The sequence below is a fragment of the Rhinoderma darwinii genome, unplaced genomic scaffold (assembly GCF_050947455.1).
Source record: "Rhinoderma darwinii isolate aRhiDar2 unplaced genomic scaffold, aRhiDar2.hap1 Scaffold_985, whole genome shotgun sequence".
NCBI lineage: Eukaryota > Metazoa > Chordata > Amphibia > Anura > Rhinodermatidae > Rhinoderma > Rhinoderma darwinii.
The window spans coordinates 22051-38485 of record NW_027464559.1 but is presented as its reverse complement, the minus strand read 5'-3'; the positions used below and the strand labels follow the sequence as shown (position 1 = coordinate 38485).

Genomic DNA, 16435 nt, shown 5'->3' with positions numbered 1-16435 from the left:
CACTGGTGTCTGGATATTGGGGTGACTGTATATAACTGAGGGTCACTGGTGTCTGGATATTGGGGTGACTATATAACTGGGGGTCACTGGTGTCTGGATATTGGGGTGACTGTATATAACTGAGGGTCATTGGTGTCTGGATATTGGGGTGACTGTATATAACGGGGTCACTGGTGTCTGGATATTGGGGTGACTGTATATAACGGGGGGTCACTGGTGTCTGGATATTGGGGTGACTGTATATAACGGGGGGTCACTGGTGTCTGGATATTGGGGTGACTGTATATAACTGGGGGTCACTGGTGTCTGGATATTGGGGTGACTGTATATAACTGGGGTCACTGGTGTCTGGATATTGGGGTGACTGTATATAACGGGGGTCACTGGATATTGGGGTGACTGTATATAACTGGGGGTCACTGGTGTCTGGATATTGGGGTGATAATTTTCAGTTACGATATGTGTGTAACACTGGGGTGGGGGCTTCGTCCCCTATTCAGAAATCTGACCCGGAAGTACTCCGGTTACACCCGGAAGTCGATGGACAGTATTATTGTTTTGACCGGAAGCACGTGCTGATACGTCAGAAGGAGTCAGAAGTCACCGGTGCTCGGCTCGAGGCGGCGATTTATCCGGGATTGTAAGGCCTGGGAGAGGAGCTGTGTGATGAGGTATGTGTCATGTGGCGGTGTATGTGTCATGTGGTCGTGTATGTGTCATGTGATGATGTATATGTCACGTGGAGATGTTTCGGGCTGAAGACCTTTGACCCCCGGACATAGTTTTTTGTGGTCACTGTTATTGGGCAGAACGAGCGTCCTGTATATAAAGCAGCGCAGGTGTCAAGATCATTTCTGCTCTCACCCTCTCTCGGGGACTTGCTCCTCCTGTGTCCTCCTTCTCGCTGCTCTCACCCTCTCTCGGGGACTTGCTCCACCTGTGTCCTCCTCGCTGCTCTCACCCTCTCTCGGGGACTTGCTCCGCCTGTGTCCTCCTTCTCGCTGCTCTCACCCTCCCTCGGGGACTTGCTCCTCCTGTGTCCTCCTCGCTGCTCTCACCCTCCCTCGGGGACTTGCTCCGCCTGTGTCCTCCTCCTCGCTGCTCTCACCCTCTCTCGGGGACTTGCTCCACCTGTGTCCTCCTCGCTGCTCTCACCCTCTCTCGGGGACTTGCTCCACCTGTGTCCTCCTCGCTGCTCTCACCCTCTCTCGGGGACTTGCTCCACCTGTGTCCTCCTCGCTGCTCTCACCCTCTCTCGGGGACTTGCTCCGCCTGTGTCCTCCTTCTCGCTGCTCTCTCCCTCCCTCGGGGACTTGCTCCGCCTGTGTCCTCCTTCTCGCTGCTCTCTCCCTCCCTCGGGGACTTGCTCCGCCTGTGTCCTCCTTCTCGCTGCTCTCTCCCTCCCTCGGGGACTTGCTCCGCCTGTGTCCTCCTTCTCGCTGCTCTCACCCTCCCTCGGGGACTTGCTCCGCCTGTGTCCTCCTTCTCGCTGCTCTCACCCTCCCTCGGGGACTTGCTCCGCCTGTGTCCTCCTTCTCGCTGCTCTCACCCTCTCTCGGGGACTTGCTCCTCCTGTGTCCACCTTCTTGCTGCTCTCACCCTCTCTCGGGGACTTGCTCCTCCTGTGTCCACCTTCTTGCTGCTCTCACCCTCCCTCGGGGACTTGCTCCTCCTGTGTCCTCCTTCTCGCTGCTCTCACCCTCCCTCGGGGACTTGCTCCTCCTGTGTCCTTCTTCTCGCTGCTCTCACCCTCCCTCGGGGACTTGCTCCTCCTGTGTCCTCCTCGCTGCTCTCACCCTCTCTCGGGGACTTGCTCCTCCTGTGTCCTTCTTCTCGCTGCTCTCACCCTCTCTCGGGGACTTGCTCCTCCTGTGTCCTCCTCGCTGCTCTCACATTCTCTCGGGGACTTGCTCCGCCTGTGTCCTCCTTCTCGCTGCTCTCACCTTCTCTCGGGGACTTGCTCCGCCTGTGTCCTCCTTCTCGCTGCTCTCACCCTCTCTCGGGGACTTGCTCCGCCTGTGTCCTCCTTCTCGCTGCTCTCACCCTCTCTCGGGGACTTGCTCCTCCTGTGTCCACCTTCTTGCTGCTCTCACCCTCCCTCGGGGACTTGCTCCTCCTGTGTCCTCCTTCTCGCTGCTCTCACCTTCTCTCGGGGACTTGCTCCTCCTGTGTCCTCCTTCTCGCTGCTCTCTCCCTCCCTCGGGGACTTGCTCCGCCTGTGTCCTCCTTCTCGCTGCTCTCTCCCTCCCTCGGGGACTTGCTCCGCCTGTGTCCTCCTTCTCGCTGCTCTCACCCTCCCTCGGGGACTTGCTCCTCCTGTGTCCTCCTTCTCGCTGCTCTCACCCTCCCTCGGGGACTTGCTCCTCCTGTGTCCTCCTCGCTGCTCTCTCCCTCCCTCGGGGACTTGCTCCTCCTGTGTCCTTCTTCTCGCTGCTCTCACCCTCTCTCGGGGACTTGCTCCGCCTGTGTCCTCCTTCTCGCTGCTCTCACCTTCTCTCGGGGACTTGCTCCGCCTGTGTCCTCCTTCTCGCTGCTCTCACCTTCTCTCGGGGACTTGCTCCGCCTGTGTCCTCCTTCTCGCTGCTCTCACCCTCTCTCGGGGACTTGCTCCGCCTGTGTCCACCTTCTCGCTGCTCTCACCCTCCCTTGGGGACTTGCTCCTCCTGTGTCCTCCTTCTCGCTGCTCTCACCTTCTCTCGGGGACTTGCTCCTCCTGTGTCCTCCTTCTCGCTGCTCTCTCCCTCCCTCGAGGACTTGCTCCGCCTGTGTCCTCCTTCTCGCTGCTCTCTCCCTCCCTCGGGGACTTGCTCCGCCTGTGTCCTCCTTCTCGCTGCTCTCTCCCTCCCTCGGGGACTTGCTCCGCCTGTGTCCTCCTTCTCGCTGCTCTCTCCCTCCCTCGGGGACTTGCTCCGCCTGTGTCCTCCTTCTCGCTGCTCTCACCCTCCCTCGGGGACTTGCTCCTCCTGTGTCCTCCTTCTCGCTGCTCTCACCCTCCCTCGGGGACTTGCTCCTCCTGTGTCCTCCTCGCTGCTCTCACCCTCCCTCGGGGACTTTCTCCTCCTGTGTCCTCCTTCTCGCTGCTCTCACCTTCTCTCGGGGACTTGCTCCGCCTGTGTCCTCCTTCTCGCTGCTCTCACCCTCCCTCGGGGACTTTCTCCTCCTGTGTCCTCCTCGCTGCTCTCACCCTCTCTCGGGGACTTGCTCCTCCTGTGTCCTTCTTCTCGCTGCTCTCACCCTCTCTCGGGGACTTGCTCCCCCTGTGTCCTCCTTCTCGCTGCTCTCACCCTCTCTCGGGGACTTGCTCCCCCTGTGTCCTCCTTCTCGCTGCTCTCACCCTCTCTCGGGGACTTGCTCCCCCTGTGTCCTCCTTCTCGCTGCTCTCACCCTCTCTCGGGGACTTGCTCCTCCTGTGTCCTCCTTCTCGCTGCTCTCACCCTCCCTCGGGGACTTGCTCCTCCTGTGTCCTCCTCGCTGCTCTCACCCTCTCTCGGGGACTTGCTCCTCCTGTGTCCTTCTTCTCGCTGCTCTCACCCTCTCTCGGGGACTTGCTCCTCCTGTGTCCTCCTCGCTGCTCTCACCTTCTCTCGGGGACTTGCTCCGCCTGTGTCCTCCTTCTCGCTGCTCTCACCTTCTCTCGGGGACTTGCTCCGCCTGTGTCCTCCTTCTCGCTGCTCTCACCCTCTCTCGGGGACTTGCTCCGCCTGTGTCCTCCTTCTCGCTGCTCTCACCCTCTCTCGGGGACTTGCTCCTCCTGTGTCCACCTTCTTGCTGCTCTCACCCTCCCTCGGGGACTTGCTCCTCCTGTGTCCTCCTTCTCGCTGCTCTCACCTTCTCTCGGGGACTTGCTCCTCCTGTGTCCTCCTTCTCGCTGCTCTCTCCCTCCCTCGGGGACTTGCTCCGCCTGTGTCCTCCTTCTCGCTGCTCTCTCCCTCCCTCGGGGACTTGCTCCGCCTGTGTCCTCCTTCTCGCTGCTCTCTCCCTCCCTCGGGGACTTGCTCCGCCTGTGTCCTCCTTCTCGCTGCTCTCTCCCTCCCTCGGGGACTTGCTCCGCCTGTGTCCTCCTTCTCGCTGCTCTCACCCTCTCTCGGGGACTTGCTCCGCCTGTGTCCTCCTTCTCGCTGCTCTCCCCCTCCCTCGGGGACTTTCTCCTCCTGTGTCCTCCTTCTCGCTGCTCTCACCCTCTCTCGGGGACTTGCTCCGCCTGTGTCCTCCTTCTCGCTGCTCTCACCTTCTCTCGGGGACTTGCTCCGCCTGTGTCCTCCTTCTCGCTGCTCTCACTCCTTGTTTCGTTTCTCTGTCTCAGGTTTTGCTCTTTGGCCTGGCAGGACAGGACGGACACCAGCAGCATGGACGATGTAGAGAGCCAAACCAGCACAGAGGTCTTGGGGTCAACTGCAGTGGACAAGACCCCGAAAGAGCTGCGGTCACACTCCGAACCTAGAGAGGGCAGCACGTGGCAGGAGGACTCTGCGGTGCTGGGGTATAGGCTGTGCGGCACGGGAGAGCAGGAGCAACCACAGCCAGTCATGTACCACGGTCAGTGAAGGCCACGGGAGGTCAGACATTGGTGGTAACTTGTGTGGCTCATCCTGTCTTCTCTTGTGTGGTCAGAGCTCCTGTGGAGGGACTGGCAGGACTTGTACGACTCCCCCCGCACTGGTCACCAGCAGTTTGACTTTGCAGTCCTGTCTTACAACATCCTCTCCCAAGACCTGGTGGATCAGAACCCACAGCTCTACCAGCACTGCGCCCCCGAGATCCTGCGCTGGGACTACCGCTGGCCCAACATCCTCCAGGAGCTGCAGCACTGGGAGGCGGATGTGAGTAGTAGTACCTGCACCAGGGGGCGGACGCTCTGGCTGGCTTCTTCCATTTACTGCACCCCCATAAACCTTACACACACAATCAAGTCAGGAACCCCAAAATATCAGTCACCAGTAACACGCTGGGATGGACCATGTACAACACGTGACCCTCCACCATGATGAGCTCAGATAGAACAGGGGGGGGGGTCTGGTTTCTTCTGCCCCCCCCCCAGCTAGGTCAGGATTTATCTTTATTGTCCTCCCATCCCCCTTTCTATACTGCCCCCTGGAGGACTCCTCGGTGTCAGGCGGTAGTTTTCTGGGGGTCGGTGTTGGGGTTCAGGCGTTTTCTGATGGGTCTTCTCTTCCTCAGATCCTTTGTCTTCAGGAGGTACAAGACGACCATTATCGGGAGCAGGTGCAGCCGCGCCTCAGCGCATTGGGTAAGGTGACTCCCCTGTGGTGTTAGTGGCGCTCAGGTCGTGTGTGAAGGTGACGCCGCTCTGTCTCCCCGCAGGGTACAGCTGTCACTACAAGCGGCGGACAGGCAGGAAGAGTGACGGCTGCTGCACCTGCTTCAAGGCTCAAAGCTTCGCGCTGCTCGCTGAGAGGCAGGTCGAGTTTTTCCGTCCTGCAGTTGACGTCTTAAACCGCGACAATGTAGGCCTGGCGTTACTGCTGCAGCCGCGGCTCCCCGAGGGGACACAAGACGGCTCAGCCGCTCCTCCCCCGCTGTGTGTGGCGAACACTCACCTGCTCTACAACCCTCGGAGGGGGGACATTAAACTGGCACAGCTGGCGTTCCTCCTGGCGGAGGTGGAGACGTTATCGCGGGATCCTAATGGCTCTCACTGCCCTATTATACTGTGTGGAGATCTGAACGCAACCCCAGACTCTCCCGTCTACCAGCTGCTGTATAATGGGGTCCTGAACTACAGTGGTCTGCCGGCCTGGAAGATGTCAGGGCAGGAGCGTTACTGCACCACCCCCAATCCAAGGATCCTGTCCTCCCCGTTGTTGCCGGACTTCCTGGGCATCAGTGGTCGCTGCCAGTATGTGACCCATCAGGCTGCCCAGGCCAAGGGTAAGGAGCCCACAACAGCGCGCCTCCAATTATAACTGGGGGGCTCACTAGACGCTGGAGAAATGAGGCAGCGGCCGGAACTACGCAATGTTTTCTAGGCCCAACAAGAAAGGGGGTCCCGGAGATCTGGAATCCGGGCCGCTGCCTCTCTTCCAATGTTTGGGGTGTAGACCTGCGGACGATCTCCTCTATGGGGCAGACCCGGGTTCTGGGGGCTATAGACACTTATACACTTCATATGGCAGCAGCTGCTGATCTGTGAGACGGAGCTGTCCTTTAACCTCTTCCCTGCCAGCCTCTTCATCACTGACCCGTCTGAGGGTCTCTTTGTCTTCTCATGTTTCAGACAGACTGACATACGCTCGCCAGCGCCTCCTGCAGCTCCGTTACTGTGACTGCGCCCTCCAGAGACCCGAGCACCTGGTGATGATGACGGGTGTGACTGACAAGCAGCCGGGTAGGTGGCTGAGGGGGCAGGTGAGGTGTCGCTCGTGCGCGGTTCTCATTCTGTCTGTCTCTCACAGATCCACACAGGGAGCCGGCACACGACCGCCCGGACGCTGGAGCGCCATCATTCAGGTATTGAGTGGCGACCTTTCCCTCCAGCAGGTTTTCTGGCCGGTAATCCGCTCCGTTTGACAATACCGCATGTCGACTGTCGCTCGTTCAGCTCCATTGATACGGCTGGAATGTGGAGACCGGTGATGCGACCGCTCGTCCTCATACATATGCGTCTTGTCGGCTGCAGGTCGTAGTTTACACTGGGAGATGTGCTGCGGACTGACCACCATGTGTCTGGCCTTTTAAAGGATTCGATCAGACGATGAAGAAGCGATTACTCGCTCGTCAGCTGATCGCTGGACTTTAGACTCCAATCTCCTCTAGAGCTGCATTCACAATTCTGCTGGCTGCTATCAGAGAGCAGTGCATTGTGGGAATCAGATTGGTGTGAGACAGAACTGCGCTGTGATGTAAAATTCATGTTCATAAAGAGAAACTGCCGTCTGTCTCCCGGGGCCTCTAACAGAACGGTGACTGCAGCTTTAGATGTGACAAGAGTATAAACTGGGATGTTACTCAGCGTCACATGGAGATGTATAATGTGAGCAGGTGGAGCAGAATTAGTTGCGACTATCATGGAGTGGGAGGCCGGACCCATAACGGGGTGTCTTGTCTCATTCTGCAGGTCGCAGCCCCTTTTACTGCAGCACAACCTGGACCTGACCTCCGTGTACACCCACTTTCTGCCAGCTCAGGGTCGCTCTGAAGTTACCACAATGCCGCTGGGCACAGGCAGTACCGTGGATTACATCTTCTATTCCGCAGAACCCATTCCTGTGCGTGGCATGAAGCACGGTGAGTGCTGGGATCTGCACGTAGGCTGCCAGGCTCGCTGTGCGCCTCCATGCTCGCCGTGCGCCGCCATCGCCGGCCTTACACGTGTCCTTGTGTCTTCCAGGTCTGCGATTCTATCAGGACGCTCAGCTGAAGCTTCTGGGGCGCCTAAGTCTTCTGTCTGAGGAGGATCTGTGGGCGGCGCAGGGTCTCCCAAACCCCTTCTGCTGCTCTGACCACCTGTGTCTTTTGGCCCGGTTCAGCCTGGATCTGTCAGCAGGGACGGAGAAGAAGTAGAGTCCTGGGCTGGAGCTCCGTCCTCAGGACACTGGTGTTGTATGGCTTTTCTGTTGGTGTTAGGATTTGCTGCTATCCTGCCGGACTCCTTTTATACAGTAACACCTTCTCAGGGGTGGGGGAGGGGGGACCGCATGTATAAAGTGTATATAAGAAGCCATTTTAAATCTGACATTTCAATAAACACATAAGAGAAAGGACTGAGCCCCCCATAAACCGGAGCAGGACGAGGCCGGGCCGAGCGGACGTCTTTATTAGGGGAGATAAAGTGCTGGGATAAATATGGTGGAAAATGAAGGGCTCGGCCACCAGATGGCGGAAGTGAGAGCGAGTCCTGCTTCCTGATAGGCTGGCACATGTGGCTGTGTGATAAGGCAATCTGCAAAGGGTAAATACTGAACTATAGCCCCTACCCCAGTAGTCAGTAGTGGTTACTGATGACCCCATCCCCAAATACACATGAAGTGTGTCAGACCCGGGGGGCTCCATGTGTCCTCCGAATTCATGGGGTAGGGGCCTTTCTGTCGCTGTGGGAGGAGAGAAGGAGGGGTGACTCCCTTTAGACCCGGATTTGGTAGCTGCCGAGGTCCGGTAAAGACTTGGGGTCCGCAGGTTTATCCCCCGACGGCCTGGAAAACACAGAATAGAAGCCGCATGTCAGACAATTCCTCGTCCACCCAAGAACAATTAAAGGGCAACTAAACTGTCAGAAAAATGCTGATATTTCATAGTGACATGTCAGAAAGTTTGATTGGTGGGGGTCCGAGCGCTGAGACCCCCACCGATCGCTAAAACAAACCAACAGAAGGTCTCGTGTGAGCGCTCAGCCGCTTGGCTTGTGATCGGCTTTTTTCGGGAAGCCGATGTATCGGAGTGCGGCCTCAGAGACTTTCTATTCAGTCCGTACACCGTTAACTTGGCTCTCCGAGAAATGACGATCAGAAACTAAGCGGCTCAGCGCTCTCCCCAATGTTCACCCCAGCGCTCTCCCCAATGTTCACCCCAGCGCTCTCCCCAATGTTCACCCCCGCGCTCTCCCCAATGTTCACCCCCGCGCTCTCCCCAATGTTCACCCCCGGGCTCTCCCCAATGTTCACCCCCGGGCTCTCCCCAATGTTCACCCCCGGGCTCTCCCCAATGTTCACCCCAGGGCTCTCCCCAATGTTCACCCCAGCGCTCTCCCCAGCTGAGACACGTCAATCCAGCATGGCCACCAATGAGCGAGAGGTGGAGCGAGTGCTACATAACCCCTCCCCCACCAGTCAGGAGCGAGAGTGCTCCATACAAGAGCCCCTCCACAGGATGATATGAGCTCGCTCAGGGGTCTCCTAATCCATTCCTGTGATTGGTGGCATTAGAGAAGTTTCTGGTCCCTGTGCCCACACATTTTAGGTCCACTGTCGGCTGTGCTCCATTGATGCCACTTTCATCAGCCTGAGGCTCATTTTGCTGCTCTTTTCTTCCCTCATGCTTTATACTGCAGCTGCAACCCATTAGGGCACTGCTCTAGGCAGTGAGTCTTGCTTTCCTACATTGTTTGCTGCAGTCTAAAACCCGCCTCCTATCTCATCATAAGGCTCTGCCTGCTGCTCTCTTCCCCATGCTTTACATTGCAGCTGTGCTCCATTAGGTCACATCTATGATCTGTGACTCCAGCTTAGTGACATGGGGTCTTGTAGTCTGGGTAGTCCACCTCCTGTCTCATCCCTCTGCGCTGGGGCTCTTTTACACATGCATTGTGGGCCGGTTCTGTTTCCGCTGTAATCAGCGGCTCTATGTCAGGACTCGGCGCCATGTATACGTCCGTGCCGGGACTCGGCGCCATGTATACGTCCGTGCCGGGACTCGGCGCCATGTATACGTCCGTGCCGGGACTCGGCGCCATGTATACATCCGTGCCGGGACTCGGCGCCATGTATAAGTCCGTGCCGGGACTCGGCGCCATGTATAAGTCCGTGCCGGGACTCGGCGCCATGTATAAGTCCGTGCCGGGACTCGGCGCCATGTATACGTCCGTGCCGGGACTCGGCGCCATGTATACGTCCGTGCCGGGACTCGGCGCGATATACATCATTCAGAGCTTGCTGTAGTTTTTTTATGTGGATAATTTGCGTATACCACCGGATTTTGACAGCGTAGTAGGCGTGGCCTCATTATAACGCATCGGGATCAGTGTGACGCCCACTTTGGAGCAGCCGTTTATATACGTTACCGTCTCTCCCTGCGCTGTGGGCTGGCCTGTCCTCTCTGAGGGGATGGGGTGACTTCTCTCCTTCGCTCCTTAGGAGGTGACGGGGGTCCCTTGATTATCTACAAAGAAAGAGGCGTTATTGATAGGACAGTGGGGCCCCTCCCCTCGGATCTCTGCGCCTGGCCGCCATCTTTACCCTGAGTCTCATGTCTCTGCTGTGTCGCTCCAGCTCCCGGCGCAGCCCCTCGGCACCCAGGTCCTGCACATCCAGTACTGACTGTTTCCAGTCTATCTGCTCTACGCTGTGCGGGTCATGTGACACGTAGGGGCCAATCTTTATTTTTCGTAGTGTGTGCCAGCAGCGAGCGTAGGCCTCCTGGTAGTCCGCCATCAGGTCACTCAGACTCTTCTGCTGAAGCGGCTTGTACATCAGATCTTCCCGGCGGCTGATTCCAATAGCTCCAAAGTGTCCGCCGCAGTGCAGGCCCAGCACGATGTGCCGGAAGCAGCCGCCCGAAAACTCAGTCTTGAAGCTGATGGGGAAGCGCTCCAGGCCGGAGATGTTGTTCGTCAGATATCTGGAGAGGAAGGCTCAGGAAAACAATGGACGCAATACTGGACCCCCGGAGTACACAGTACACCACCAAAGACCCTTCTACACGGGCAACATGCAAACGCTGGGTCATCAGCCCATCCCCTCCGTCACCCGAAAGATGGTCAAAGCCACGTGTACCCGCTGCAAATGTATGAGCCCGTCCCGTCCGACCATCGCAGCGCCGATCCACGTGCTGTGCCGTCAATCAACGCTCGCTCAACCGCAATAAGATATCCAGGGACAATGCGGATCCGGAGTTACATCATGTCATATACTCCAGTCATAGCCAGAGCTGCAGTCACTATTGGAGAGTGTCTGATTTACTGACTCTGCTCTGTCTCTGAGCTCCCAAAATACACGAAATGCGATTATAAGACATGATGTAACTGCAGGCTTGTGGGTTCAGCTCTGGGTGTGACTGGAGTATAAGACATGATGTAACTGCAGACTTGTGGGTTCAGCTCTGGGTGTGACTGGAGTATAAGACCTGATGTAACTGCAGACTTGGGTGTGACTGGAGTATAAGACCTGATGTAACTGCAGACTTGTGGGTTCAGCTCTGGGTGTGACTGGAGTATAAGACCTGATGTAACTGCAGACTTGGGTGTGACTGGAGTATAAGACATATGTATGGTTCTGGGGGGATACATGCCGAGGATGACGGCCTCCAGACACTTGATGGGCAGAGCTTCCTTGGTCATTTCTTTGGCCAGGTCCATCAATCTACAAGAAGAGAGAAGAGAAATTCTGTGACCATCATGTGCCCCGCGTACCCGATCATCTACTGACCCCCAGGGAAGTGCCCCCCGCGCACGATCATCTAGGGAGGTGTCCCGTGTACCCGATCATCTACTGACCCCCAGTGTCCCCAGTCCAGAACTCTACACTGGGCATAGCTTATACACCCCCCTCCTCCCCCCTCTGTGACTGTGACACTTACACCCTCCGCCCGCTGTGTCACTTACCCCCCCCTCCGCCCGCTGTGACACTTACCCTGTGAGCGGCCGCGTCTTCTTGATCTCATAGAACTGAGTCCCGGTGTGATTGTATCTGAGCGGTGAGTTAAGGCTGAGCAGTGACGAATAGATGACACCCCCTCCCCCACCACAGGAGACAAGGTGGTCCCCGGGAGGTTCTCTGCCAGTGGAGCGGGTGCCGGACGTTTTCTGGAGGTTGTGCAGCGTTATGGGGGATCCGCTCATCAAGGCTTCATAGTCCTGGGGCAACGTCACGTCCACGGGTCACATGACTGCATCGTCCAATGGCTCGAACCGTGAATGCGTCGTCGTCCCCCCAATCCCGGAAAATCCCTTTAATCATGGAGACCGGAGGATTCCACAACTAAGGCCTCATTCACGTCACATTCTCTGGCCTATCTTTGATGAAGGTGACGGAGGCCGCACGGTCACCCCCCATTTCATATTCTGGTATCTGTAACGTCATGAAAAGCTCCCGCTGTTTACGTGTCACCCATAATCCCCCATGTCATTTTTCTCTCACATTTGCGCTAGGACTCCGTTCCATCAGAACTTCCCGCCGGCACGGAGCCCTGACCTACACAAACGGAAACCATAGGTGATGATTTCAATGGTGATGGATCCGGTGCCAATGGTTTCCGTCTTTTTGAGAGAATCAATAGCGCAGTCGACCACAGTATTCATCCCGTCAAAACCCTCGCACAACGGAGACGAACGGAAACCATTGGCACCGGATCCGCCACCATTGAAATCATCACCTATGGTTTCCATTTGTGGCGGTCAGGGCTCCATTCTGACAGGAAGCTCCCGGAACTGAACTTTAGCGCAGATCTGAATGAATAAGGGTCCGTTTTCTGGAACGATGTGATTTAAAAAGGGAACACCGGCGTATACCAGCCCGACGTGGGCTAATGGGCCTTCTTTTGGCCACGTTGTGTGCACGTTGGAGCTTTCCTGGCCTCCTCGCTAGACGTCATGTGAACAGGGCCTATAGAGGAGACTGCAGGGAGCAGTGAGAAGGATACTGCAGCTCTCGAATGTACCTCTGGATGCCCTCCACGCGCTCCACCACGGAGACTCCTGACGTCACCGCTGGCACTGGCGGAATCGGCACCTGTGGATGAATGGAAAGAAGAATAAGGTCCAGAGACTCTGACCCGCTCATAAATGCTGCTTCTGGACGTGTCAGGGGAACTTTAGGGGTGCAGAGACTAATAACAGCAGTGCTATAAATATCAGGTGGGGGTCAGGAGAGGTCTGTACTGGGGGCTCCGGCAGTGGTTGGAGCACACCTGTAGAGACCATTAATCTTCGCTTTGTCCCCTGATGACATCACTATCAGCGGTGAAACATGTCAGGACGCTCGTGGTGCTACACGTATAATGTAGAGGTATCCTAGAGATATTATATAGGGGTATCATAGAGAGGTATCATATAGAGGTGTCATATAGAAGTATAATATAGAGGTGTCATTTAGAGATATATAGAGGTGTCATATAGGGGTATAATCTAGAGGGGTCATATAGGGGTATAATATAGAGGGCTCATATGGGGGATATAATATAGGGGTATAATATAGAGGTGTCAATAGAGATATATAGGGGATAGAATATAGAGGTGTCATTTAGAGATATATAGGGATATAATATAGAGGTATCATATACAGGTGTCATAGAGGTATATATGGATCTAATGTAGGGCTATAATATAGAGGTGTCATTAAGAGGTGTCATATAGGGGTATAATATAGAGGTGTCATATAGGGGTATAATATAGAGGTATAATATAGAGATATATAGGGGATATAATATAGGGGTATAATATAGAGGTGTCATTTAGATATATAGGGGTATAATATAGAGGTGATATATAGGGGGTATAATATAGAGGTGTCATATAGAGATATATAATAGAGGTGTCATATAGGGGTATAATATAGGAGGTGTCATACAGATATATATAGAGGGGTCATATAGAAGCATAATATAGGTGTCATTTAGAGATGTATAGGGGTATATTATAGAGGTGTCAGAGATATATAGGGGATAAAATATAGGGGCATACTATAGATGTATCATATAGAGGTATATAGGGATATAATATAGGGGTATAATATAGAGGTGTCATTTAGAGATATATAGGGGTATAATATAGAGGTGTCATATAGGAGTATCATATAGGGGTATAATATAGAGGGGTCATATAGAGATATATAGGGGTATAATATAAAGGTGTAATTTAGAGCTATATAGAGGTGTCATATAGGGATATAATATAGAGGTGTCCTATAGAGATATATAGGGGTATAATATAGAGGTGTCATTTGGAGATCTATAGGGGATAGAATATAGGGGTATAATATAGAGGTGTCATTTAGAGCTATATAGGGGATAAAATATAGGGGTATAATATAGAGGTATACAGGTATATAGGGGATCATATAGAGGCATCATAGAGGTGCCATATAGAGATATAATATAGGGGTATAATATAGAGGTGTCATTTAGAGATATAATATAGAGGTGTCCTATAGAGATATATAGGGGTATAATATAGAGGTGTCATTTGGAGATATATAGGGGATAGAATATAGGGTATAATATAGAGGTGTCATTCAGGTATATAGGGGGATCATATAGAGGCATCATAGAGGTGCCATATAGAGGTATATAGGGATATAATATAGGGGTATAATATAGAGGTGTCATTAGAGATATATAGGGGTATAATATAGAGGTATCATACAGGTATATAGAGGGGTCATATAGGGGTATAATATAGAGGTGTCATATAGATATATAGAGGATATAATATAGGGGCATAATATAGATATATATCGGGGATAAAATATAGGTATAATATAGAGGTGATCATATAGGGGTATAATAGGTGTCATACAGATATATAGGGTATAAAATATAGGTATAATATAGAGGTGTCATAGGGGTATAATATAGAGGTGTCATATAGGGGTATAATAGAGGTGTCATATACAGATATATAGGGGATAAAATATAGGTATAATATAGATGTGTCATAGAGATATATAGAGGTATAATATAGAGGTGTCATTTAGATATATAGGGGTATAATATAGAGGTGTCATATAGGGGTATAATATAGAGGTGTCATATACAGATATATAGGGGATAAAATATAGGTATAATATAGAGGTGATCATATAGGGGTATAATATAGAGATATATAGGGGTATAATATAGAGGTGTCATTTAGATATATAGGGGTATAATATAGAGGTGTCATATAGGGGTATAATATAGAGGTGTCATATAGGGGTATAATATAGAGGGGTCATATAGAGGTGTCAGAGGTATATAGGGGTATAATATAGAGATATATAGGGGATATAATATAGGGGTATAACAGGTGTCATTTAGATATATAGGGGTATAATATAGAGGTGTCATAGATATATAGGGGATATAATATAGGGGTATAATATAGGTGTCATTTAGATATATAGGGATATAATACAGAGGTGTCATTTAGAGATATATAGGGGATAAAATATAGTTATAATATAGAGGTGTCATATAAGGGTATATAGGGGCGATGTTCTGAAAAAACGGGTTACTCCCCAACATTAAGACCACAGATCCTGCACCCCTCCCCCAGTCAGACACTTACCCGGGGCAGCTCCACAGTGTTTCGGATCGACTTAACAAGATTCTGGCCATCAGGATGAGTCCGTGCAATGTACCCCCACATCCGTTCCCACGTAGGCCCATCTATAGGGAGTCCCCCTCTATTCACATAAAACGGGACCCCTCCATCCTCGTCAACAGCACCCTCAGACATTCCTGATCCCCCCGCCGGTCACCAGCTGCTACACAAACCAAGCCAGAACCGTGGCCCCCACACATCACTCCGTCCTGGACCACGAAACAACCCGCGGCAGACGCCCATCAACTGATGTTTCCACAGCCATTCATACCTGGGACCCTAACATAGCAGCCCCCTAATCCTGGGACCCTAACACAGAAGCCCCCTAATCCCGGGACCCTAACACAGAAGCCCCCTAATCCCGGGACCCTAACACAGAAGCCCCCTAATCCCGGGACCCTAACACAGAAGCCTCCTAATCCTGGGACCCTAACACAACAACCCCCCTAATCCCGGGACCCTAACACAGAATCCCCCTAATCCCGGGACCCTAACACAGCAGCCCCCTAATCCCAGGACCCTAACACAGCAGCCTCCGAACACAGCAGCCCCCTAATCCGGGACCCCAACACAGAAGCGCCCCAACACAGAAGCCCCCTAATCCCGGGGCCCTAACACAGAAGCCCCTAATCCCGGGATCCTAACACAGAAGCCCCCTAATCCCAGGATCCTAACACAGAAGCCCCCTAATCCTGGGACCCTAACACTGCAGCCCCCTAATCCTGGGACCCTAACACAGCAGTCCCCTAATTCCGGGACCCTAACACAGCAGTCCCCTAATCCCGGGACCCTAACACAGCAGTCCCCTAATCCCGGGACCCTAACACAGCAGTCCCCTAATTCCGGGATCCTAACACAGCAGTCCCCTAATCCTGGGACCCTAACACAGCAGTCCCCTAATCCTGGGACCCTAACACAGCAGTCCCCTAATCCTGGGACCCTAACACAACAACCCCCCTAATCCTGGGACCCTAACACAGCAGCCCCATAATCCTGGGACCCTAACACAGCAGCCCCATAATCCTGGGACCCTAACACTGCAGTCCCCTAATCCTGGGACCCTAACACAGCAGCCCCCTAATCCTGGGACCCTAACACAGCAGCCCCATAATCCTGGGACCCTAACACTGCAGTCCCTAATCCTGGGACCCTAACACAGAAGCCCCCTAATCCCGGGACCCTAACACAGAAACCCCCTAATCCCGGGATCCTAACACAGAAGCGCCCTAATCCCGGGACCCTAACACAGCAGCCCCCTAAATCCTGGGACCCTAATACTGCAGCCCCCTAATTCCGGGACCCTAACACTGCAGCCCTCTAATCCCGGGACCCTAACACTGCAGCCCTCTAATCCCGGGACCCTAACACTGCAACCCCCCCCCCTAATCCCGGGACCCTAACACAGCAGCCCCCCCTAATCCCGGGACTCTGACACTCACGGCAGCTCCGCTATTCCTGCACACAAAG

General features: G+C 53.9%; 2 protein-coding genes across 5 annotated transcripts; one reads left to right on the top strand and one right to left on the bottom strand.

Annotated features, from left to right (window-relative positions):
- Window positions 1-512: 512 nt before the first annotated feature.
- On the top strand, window positions 513-7525 carry ANGEL1 (angel homolog 1). 3 transcript variants are annotated; one of them, XM_075849585.1, is made up of 9 exons: window positions 513-671; window positions 4326-4536; window positions 4612-4820; window positions 5179-5248; window positions 5323-5889; window positions 6236-6346; window positions 6414-6468; window positions 7076-7245; window positions 7349-7525. In XM_075849585.1, exons 2-9 carry the CDS (start codon window positions 4347-4349, stop codon window positions 7519-7521), a joined length of 1545 nt encoding a protein of 514 aa, XP_075705700.1. In that variant the 5' UTR covers window positions 513-671; window positions 4326-4346; the 3' UTR covers window positions 7522-7525. The 3 variants fall into 3 exon arrangements, with proteins under 3 accessions (XP_075705700.1, XP_075705698.1, XP_075705699.1); XM_075849583.1 differs by having other exon boundaries at window positions 514-671; window positions 4304-4536; XM_075849584.1 differs by lacking the exon at window positions 513-671 and adding an exon at window positions 752-839 and having other exon boundaries at window positions 4304-4536.
- Window positions 7526-7949: 424 nt separating this feature from the next.
- Window positions 7950-16389, bottom strand: VASH1 (vasohibin 1). 2 transcript variants are annotated; one of them, XM_075849581.1, is made up of 7 exons: window positions 14933-16387; window positions 12310-12398; window positions 11301-11357; window positions 10956-11030; window positions 9909-10290; window positions 9734-9831; window positions 7950-8150 (listed from the first exon to the last, which is right to left on the bottom strand). In XM_075849581.1, the coding sequence occupies exons 1-7, from the start codon at window positions 15101-15103 to the stop codon at window positions 8081-8083; spliced, it is 942 nt and encodes a 313-aa protein (XP_075705696.1). In that variant the 5' UTR covers window positions 15104-16387; the 3' UTR covers window positions 7950-8080. The 2 variants fall into 2 exon arrangements, with proteins under 2 accessions (XP_075705696.1, XP_075705697.1); XM_075849582.1 differs by lacking the exons at window positions 10956-11030; window positions 11301-11357 and having other exon boundaries at window positions 14933-16389.
- Between the last annotated feature and the right edge of the window lie 46 nt (window positions 16390-16435).

Coding starts and splice junctions, on each gene's coding strand:
- ANGEL1 (XM_075849583.1), top strand. Junction 4,537..4,611: donor ACAGCCAGTCATGTACCACG/GTCAGTGAAGGC, acceptor TTGTGTGGTCAG/AGCTCCTGTGGAGGGACTGG. Junction 5,249..5,322: donor GCCGCGCCTCAGCGCATTGG/GTAAGGTGACTC, acceptor GTCTCCCCGCAG/GGTACAGCTGTCACTACAAG.
- VASH1 (XM_075849581.1), bottom strand. CDS start 15,103: ATGTCTGAGGGTGCTGTTGACGAGGATGGAGGGGTCCCGTTTTATGTG. Junction 9,832..9,908: donor GCAGAGACATGAGACTCAGG/GTAAAGATGGCG, acceptor CTTTCTTTGTAG/ATAATCAAGGGACCCCCGTC. Junction 8,151..9,733: donor CCACAGCGCAGGGAGAGACG/GTAACGTATATA, acceptor TGTGTTTTCCAG/GCCGTCGGGGGATAAACCTG.